This window comes from Rhincodon typus, chromosome 11 (genome assembly GCF_021869965.1).
Source record: "Rhincodon typus isolate 14 chromosome 11, sRhiTyp1.1, whole genome shotgun sequence".
NCBI lineage: Eukaryota > Metazoa > Chordata > Chondrichthyes > Orectolobiformes > Rhincodontidae > Rhincodon > Rhincodon typus.
In genome coordinates, this window is record NC_063342.1 from 54,366,583 (window position 1) to 54,375,565 (window position 8,983).

The 8,983-nt window shown below is 43.7% G+C and overlaps 1 protein-coding gene across 2 annotated transcripts in view; it reads right to left on the reverse strand.

Moving 5' to 3' along the window:
• Positions 1-8,983, reverse strand: part of dmd (dystrophin) — a 1,291,331-nt gene that overhangs the window by 893,955 nt on the left and 388,393 nt on the right. For both annotated transcript variants that reach the window (XM_048602828.1, XM_048602824.1), the window contains exons 29-30: positions 4,664-4,837; positions 2,591-2,746 (exon numbers count right to left, since the gene is read on the reverse strand). In XM_048602828.1, coding sequence (XP_048458785.1) covers positions 2,591-2,746; positions 4,664-4,837 — 330 coding nt within the window. The remainder of the gene's footprint in view (positions 1-2,590; positions 2,747-4,663; positions 4,838-8,983) is intronic.

Below are 8,983 nucleotides of genomic sequence, written 5' to 3' on the forward strand. Positions count from 1 at the left end.
CCTCACCTTTACTGGCTCCACCCCGCCTCTTCGGCCCGTTTTTTTCCTCTCCTCCTATCCTCTCCTTCATCCATCTTCTATCCGCCTCCCACTCTCTCCCTATTTATTTCAGAACCCCCTTCCCCTCCCCCTTTTCTGATGAAGGGGGAGGGGAAGGGGGTTCCGCAATAAATAGGGCGAGAGTGGGAGGCGGATAGAAGAGGGATAGAGGAGACGAGAGGTGGAGAGGAAACAAACAGGTCGAAGAGGCGGGGATGGAGCCAGTAAAGGTGAGTGTAGGTAGGGAGTTAGGAAGGGGATAGGTCAGTCCAGGGAGGACGGACAGGTCAAGGGGGCGGGATGAGGTTGGTCGGTAGGAGATGGAGGTGCGGCTTGAGGTGGGAGGAGGGGATAGGTGGGAGGAAGAACAGGTTAGGGAGGCAGGGACGAGTTGGACTGGTTTTGGGATGCGGTAGGGGGAGGGGAGATTTTGAAACTTGTGAAATCCACATTGATACCATTGGGCTGCAGGGTTCCCAAGCGGAATATGAGTTGCTGTTCCTGCAACCTTCGGGTGGCATCGTTGTGGCACTGCAGGAGGCCCAGGATGGACATGTCGTCTGAGGAATGGGAGGGGGAGTTGAAATGGTTCGCGACTGGGAGGTGCAGTTGTTTGTTGCGAACCGAGCGTAGGTGTTCTGCAAAGCGGTCCCCGAGTCTCCGCTTGGTTTCCCCGATGTAGAGGAAGCCACACCGGGTACAGCGGATGCAGTATACCACATTGGCAGATGTGCAGGTGAACATCTGCTTGATGTGGAAAGTCTTCTAGGGGCCTGGGATGGGGGTGAGGGAGGAGGTATGGGGGCAGGTGTAGCACTTCCTGCGGTTGCAGGGAAAAGTGCCGGGTGTGGTGGAGCTGGAGGGGAGTGTGGAGCGGACAAGGGAGTCACGGAGAGAGTTGTCCCTCCGGAAAGCAGATAAAGGTGGGGAGGGAAAGATGTCTTTGGTGGTGGGGTCGGATTGCAGATGGCGGAAGTGTCGGAGGATGATGCGTTGGATCCGGAGGTTGGTGGGGTGGTACGTGAGGACGAGGGGGATTCTTTTTTGGTTTTTATTGCGTGGACGGGGTGTGAGGGATGAGGTGCGGGAGATGTGGGAGACACGGTTGAGGGCGTTCTCGACCACCGAGGAGGGGAAGTTACGGTCCTTGAAAAACGAGGACAACTGAGATGTACGGGAGTGGAATGCCTCATCCTGGGAGCAGATGCGGCGGAGGCGAAGGAATTGGGAATAGGGGATAGCATTTTTGCAGGAAGGTGGGTGGGAGGAGGAGTATTCTAGGTAGCTGTGGGAGTCGGTGGGCTTGAAATGAATATCGGTTTCGAGGTGGTTGCCCGATATGGAGACAGAGAGGTCCAGGAAGGGGAGAGAGGTGTTAGAGATGGTCCAGGTAAATTTAAGGTTGGGGTGGAAGGTGTTAGTGAAGTGTATGAACTGTTCGAGCTCCTCGTGGGAGCACGAGGCGGCACCGATACAGTCATCAATGTAACGGAGGAAGAGGTGGGGTTTAGGGCCAGTGTAGGTACGGAAGAGGGATTGTTCCACGTAACCTACAAAGAGGCAGGCGTAGCTTGGGCCCATGCGGGTACCCATGGCTACCCCCTTTGTCTGTAGGAAGTGGGAGGAATTGAAAGAGAAGTTGTTGAGTGTGAGGACGAGTTCGGCTAAGCGGATGAGGGTGTCAGTGGAGGGGGACTGGTCGGGCCTGCGGGACAGGAAGAAGCGGAGGGCCTTAAGGCCATCTGCATGGGGAATGCAGGTGTAGAGGGACTGGACGTCCATGGTAAAGATGAGGTGTTGGGGTATCATTCTTCAACTACTTTGGCTGTGTATGTCCTAGCAAATAGCTCAATGAAGCATAGCTTTTGGAATTTATTAACCTCCTCATGATGATACCTTATCAGTACTCTGGAAATGAAAATTTTCAATCCTGTCTTAAAAATATTCCAATCTCAATTTAAGAAGCTGGCAATTATGTGAACTTGCACCTGAAATGAATTATCACAAAAGCTGCTGAACTGCAATAAAAACTGGACTGTTTCCGCATTTACCCTGCAAGGAAAGGAAGCTCTCACTGACAGCCAGGCTGGTCGAAATGTTATGCCCAATCACACATTTCATGGTTGGACCCCAATACCACAAGGGATCTCGCAAACATAAAAACTACATGGTAGAAAGGTTTTTCAGGGATAACAGTGGAGAACAATAAAGGTAGCTGCCAATGTCACCAACTAACTAATATAAATTTTCTACATTGTTTTACTATTCCCCAGAACAAAATTGGAAATTTCTTCATTCCTTACTGTGATCTATTTATGAAAAATTTAAAACAAGAAGAAAAGAGCAAGTTGTTAAGTCCTGTAGATGCAGAAACAAATTCACTTGATTTTTTTAATAATACAGAGAAATTGTAGCCTTGCTTAATTTGGTTTTGACATGCCTGCAGTGATATTTATGTCCCACATTGTAAGATGTTCTTCAGAATATTCACGTGCACTCACATGCTCACTAACAGAAAAGATCTCCGGCAATAACATAAGAAATTGCTAACCTGAGCTCCAAGGTCATTGTACTGTAATTTCAGAGCCGTAAGCCTCTCATCCAGTTCCTTGGGATTCTCTGTTTGCTGTTTTTGCACAATCTGACGTCCAGTTTTTATCACCGTTTCCACATCAGACTTGACCTCACTCAGGCTTTTATATAATTTCTACAAGTTGGGGGAAGAAAAGTACAATATTTGGTTTCCAGTACACCACCTCAGGAGATAAACTCTTGTAAAAATCTAGTACGCTGTAGCTCTAATAAGGGCTGGAGAAACAAATATTTTTATGCTGTAGCAATCTGAGATTGGAATGTGGTAGATTTATGTACTATTTTTCCCCAATTATTAATTATTATTTAGCTCTGGGTTTTGAAAGAGTCAGAGTAAAATTACATGTTTTAATCTTAAAAGTGCTCTTAACTCAGTTCTGCTCGAAGGCTAAATCCTTGCAGTGTGAACCATGAAAGCCTGGACAGAGCAAGTTCAGTCTTGAGTAGGACCCCAACTAGATCAAGTCATCATCAGTCAACAGATTTCGCATCAAGGTAACAAGATTATTTTCGCATCTGTTTCAATAAATTTGATGTTGAAAGATCAGTCATTTTTCAAAATTATTAGACTGAGTTGCAGTTAAGTGAATTGTAAAAAAGTTAGCCTGTGCAAGATCCAGGAATATTTTACATTTTGTTCAGGGATACAGCACAAAGGGACCGTGACTAAAAGTTACGAGGAGGAGGGAAGTCATTCAGAAATGTTTCCTGACAAGGGTCATCGGTCTGTGGAGCAAGTTACTTGAGAAGGTAATTAATACAAATTGTGCAAATGCACTTAGAAGAAGTGTGAATGTATTCCTACAATGAGAAAGAATTAAATATTTCAAGTGTTACAAGGCTGGAAAGGTGAACTGTTGCTCTGGTCTCACTAATTCATAATCACAATATGCATTGGAAATGATTTTCCCACTTACAAAGGTGGTCAATTAAATATCTTATTTAGTAGTTTTAAGTAAAATTAAAATCTATTGACCAGTTTTTATTTTAATAATCATAATAATGTTTATTCAAAGAAGTTGCAAAAATCATACACAAGTGAAAATGTGGAAGTATGCATGTTTAAGCTTCTAAATAACCCAGAGCACACATCCTCCCACACCAGGTAAGTGATTAGAAAAATGGACTTCTCTCTGCTGACTTTCATTTTAAAAAAAAGTCACTTTCTGGACATTATCCTTTTTGGGTTTTCAAGAATAAATGCAAATTATAGCATTTTCATGGCCTATTATACCGATACTCTGACTTCAGTGTTTGAATCATTAATCATTCTCAGTAGTCTATCAAGTCTTTGTAGACACAGCTTGCTCAGGAAATACAATATTGGAATGCAACTACAATCACTTATGAAAGGACAAATAGGTTTTGTACTGAAAGCAGCAAGAAAGTTCTTTTCATGAATAGGATAAATGGGATGACCAGTGGTCGTGGTTCCCAACTAATTTGAGAGACCAACGCACTCTCCATTCAGTCACTGTTCAAACACACCCAAACGGGGTCTGCGGTATCGCAATCAATCATCAGCAGCCATGTGATTTCTAGGAAGCCTTGTTCAAAGAAAACTCCAATGTCCACAGTGACCTTTCAATGATCACTGTGAAAGATACCACTTCAGGTTCTTCCACAAAACTTGAAACTAATCTATTTGCCACGATCCTTCAGATCTGAAGTCCTCAAAAAATAATTAAGTATGTGGAAGTCTTTCACAATTTCAGTGGGATTCAGATATATTAAAATGCCACAAATTTTGGTAATAATAACCTTTACCTGCTAAATTAGCTATAAGTGAAAAAAATTGCTTTTGCCTGTCATTTGTCAATTTATTATTCAGAATCATCAAACTCAAAGAAACTAGGACTACCAACATTTGCCAACGACTGTTTAAGCCAACAGAAAATTCATGAACAAAAAAACTCTGCAGGTTAGTAATCAAGTCATTGATTAGTAGTTTCAAATCTATTGGAAATAGAACAATTATTGACATCCAATCGACCCCAATGAATAGGGGAAAAAATGAAGCTACCACACCTACCATACAGTGGTCAAGTTGGGACTGAACAATCTCAGGCTCCACACTATTCATCTCCAATACATGCACGTCTGTTTTCACCTCATCCAGGAGTCTTTTACACTCCAACAGATGTTGCTCAAAATTTGCTGGTTTCTGGAATAAGCGGAACTTGGTAGAAACTTCCTGCAGCTTCTTCTGTGGAATGAGACAAGGGCAGGTTCAGAATAAATGAAAATACAAAAATAAAAGTAAGCATCAGGTTTAGAAATTTCCCACTGAGACTTCGTATCGAAATTCCTTCAATGTATAAAAATAGCAAATGTCATTTCTGCTTGAGCGGATGTGTGTGTTGTAACATTCACATCACAGATCTACTTCTTAGGAAATTTACAGAACAGTTTACAGACAGTTTGCATATCACTTAGAAATACATACAGGTGCCGGACTATTACACAGTGCAAGAGACAACTTTTCTTTTTCCCTCTTTATTCATTCAGGGGATGAGGACGTCGCATTTTTAGGCAGCATTTATTGCCCATCCCTAATTCCTCAAATGGCAGTTGAGAGTTAGCCGCATTGCTGTGGGTCTGGAGTCACATGTAGGCCAGACCAGGTAAGGGTGACAGTTTCCTTCCTTAAAGGTGAACGAGCAATTGGCAATGGATTCATGTTTATCACTAGATTCCTGATTCCAGTTATTTTTTATTTAATTCAAATTGCACCATCTGCCGTGGCGGGATTCAAACCCAGAACAGTGTTATCTGGGTCTCTGGATTAACAGTCCAGCGATAACACCACTAGGCCATTGCTTCCCCACAGTCATACAGTCAAAGTTTTCCAGCATGGAAATAGACTTTTGGTCAATTGTGTCCTCCAGTCATCAAGTACATACCGACTCTCGAGTATCATTTTACAGCACTTGGCCCAAAGAGTTCTATGTTCATCTAAACACTTTTTAAATACTGTGATAGTTCCCACCTCCACCACCCTTTCAGCACATTCCAAATACACACACCAACTTCATGAAAATAATTCTTACGCAAATCTCCTGCCCCTTTGTTAATCCTATGCCCCTTGGTTATTGACTCCTCTACTAAGGGGAGATTTTGTCCTTGCTACCCTGTCTATGACCCTCATGATTTTGTATATATCAGTCAGGTCTCCTTCATCCTTCTCTGCTGTAAGGAAAGCAACTCTAGGTTTTAAATCTCAATCTTCTAGCTGAAACACTCCAGTCCATGTAACATCCCATGCATTCTCTCTAGAGCAGTCACATCCTTCCTATTCTGTGGCAACCAGAGATGCATTCAGAATTCCAACTGTGGTCTGATACAGCAAAATCATAACTGTCCTCCTCTCATATTCATTGCCTTGATGAATTAAAGGCACAAAGCTCTCAGAAATCTCTCAATGACAGTTTGACAGTTTATAGTACACACACACAATGTGATTGCCCCCTTTTTAAGTTTCACCCATGTTGGCTGAATTGAAGAACGATTTATCCTATTGTTATTGCTGTAATTGACCCCTCAATCACTAATGCAACACCATCTCCTCTTTTACAGTCTCCCCATCTTGCCTGATGATTCTACATCCTGAATTATTGAACTCGCAATTCTGCACCCAATTTGTTATTTAGCAGTCACAACTCATCTATCTTACTGACAAGACTCCTTGCATTAAAACAAATGCCACCCAGATATACCATTCTCCCTTGTGCCTTAACCTGACTATATATGCTCTACCTTCCAGGCTGACTTTTTTTCTGTTATGTTTGTCTGCGTATCACTCCAAACTGCTCCATTGGCCTACTCCTGTTCTCATTAGCACATGGTACTAGGGATAATCCAAAGATTACCAACCTCAAGTTTGTGCTTTTCAATTTGTTAAGTAGCTCCCTAAAATCTTGCTGCAGGACCTCAGCACTCTTTCTACCTGTGTCATTGGTCCCAATGTGAGCCACAAGCTCTGACTGTTTACATTCCCACTTCAGAGTGTCTAACAGCTGTTTAGTGACATCTCCGATCCTGGCCTCAGGTAGGCACCACAGTATCCAGGAGTCCTACCTGCAGCTGCAGAAACATCTCTATCACTTACTCTCGAGACTTGTACTACTATCGATTGTCCTCTCGTTTTCCTCCTGCTTCATGCAGCTAGGCTGTAGATGCACTTCCCAGAGGAACCATCAATCTCACCATTTCCCAACACACACAACTGTATGTGTGAGAGATGTACCCTGGGGTTTTCCTGATGACATCCCTGGTGACCCATTCCTGTCCTGATTGCACGTCCTTAAATCATGAGGTGGACACATCTAAGAATGTGTTTTCCACATAAGAGTTAACCCTACAGTGAGCCGTAGTGCCTCCAGTTGACGCTCAAGCTCCAAAACCTAATTCTCAAGCTAGGTCAAACTGGTAGCACTTCCTGGAGATGTGGCCATCCACACTGCCAGAAGCATTTATGATTTCCCATTTATTGCAGGCTGGGCAACACTTGGGACTGAGCTCCGCTACCATACCTTAAATTAAGTAAGTCTTAACCAAAATTTAAGCTAAACATGAAAAAAAATTAAGTTTCTTGCACTGTAAACTCTAAACTATGGATTGGTAGAAAGTGGAATTTCTTCACTCTTCTTGATAAGTCATCTCCCTCTCCTGTACCTGTGCTCATTTAGAAGTTTACGATTTTCGAAATTACTGGGATTGAAACACAGTCCCTAATACAGCTGCTCAACAACCAATCTACTCACCACTTTCTCATAATTTCCCTCTTTTTCCAAACTCAGCTAAGCAGTTCAAGACCCATGCAGGTTTGCCCCCTCTCACCCCAAGCTACGTGTCCCAAAACAGCAATTTTAATAATGTGCAAAATTTCAAGCAAATAATCCTAGACATTGCACAAGATTAACCCTTAAAATTTAAAACTTTTACCTCTCCTTTCACCAAGCTCACAGTATTACCAACCTGCAGCAGAATACACCCTGGCCACCTATCACATTTCTTTTTATTTCAACAATAAACTTGACTCATAAAAAAACTTTATGTACATAGTCTCTGGAGCAGTTTGATTGTTTACACTTTACATGTGTAAAACAAACAAACCCAAAGCATTGCTTACTTATTTACATCCATTTGAGGAATCGTGAGGGTCTGATAACTGAATGGACACCCAGTTAACTTCAGCAGAAAGACCTTAGACAGTGGTCTTTCCTCACTGTGCCTTTGCTGCAGCTGCCCCAAGATTTAAGTCGTCCCTCAGCACGAAGTCCTGCACGTTGCAGTGTCCCAGTCGACCTTTTGCTCTGGAAGGCCAACAAGTTTCGGGCAGATCAAAGAGAGTCTTTCACCAAGTCGATGGTCGCCCAGGCACATTCAATGCCTATCTCAGAGTGCCTCTCGGCGAACAGACCTTGGAGCACAGAGTGCTGCATCAGGACAAACCTGAACAAAAACCAATGCATCTTTCTCCAGATTTCCTTTGCAAAGGTACATTTCGGAAGGAGATGTATCACAGTCTCTCGACCCCGCACAGTTGCTTCAAGAACTGCATGCAGTGGTGCACACAGTACGGGTGTACATGAAGGGTCTCACAGGCAGTGCCCTTCTCACCAACAGCCAAGCGATTTCTTGATGCTTGTTGGAAAGTTCTGGTGATGAGGCATTCTGCCAAATGACCTGGATGGTCTGCTCAGGGAACAACCCAACAGGATGCACAGTCTCTTTTTCCCCGCAGGGTCTCAGGCATGCTATGTGCTGAGCACTGCCCGATGGACTTGTGATCAAAGGTGTTTTCTTTGCAAATTTCTCCATGAAGGACAAATGATACGGAATGGTCCAACTACTTGGAGCATTCCAGGGCCAGTCAGAACCTCAGTACATGATGCAGCCAAACACAAAGGTGGCCATCAAGATGTGGGCGGCATTGGGTACATTCTCCACACCCTTATCCAGAGCTTTGTACATGGTATCCCTGCAGATACGGTGCATCTTAGACCTCCAGATGAACTGGAAGATGGCTCGGGTGACTGAAACAGCACAGTTTCTGGGAATGCCACGTACGACAACAGAGAGAGTGCCTCACATCAGATGACCAGGTTTTTACCCACAATGGAGCAGCAGCAGTGGTCCCGAAAGCCCAGTTTCTGCCTCACCCTGGCAATAGGCTCCTCCCTAGTTTTTGCACACAGTCCAGCCCCTTTGAACCATATTTTCAGCACCTTCTGGTAATCTGTCCTGACGGTGAAGAAAATAAAATATTGGTCAACCCAGTTCCCAAAGAACATGACTTCATCTTTCCAATTCGAACTGGTTGCAGATGCTCATAAGTCCACACAGTGAC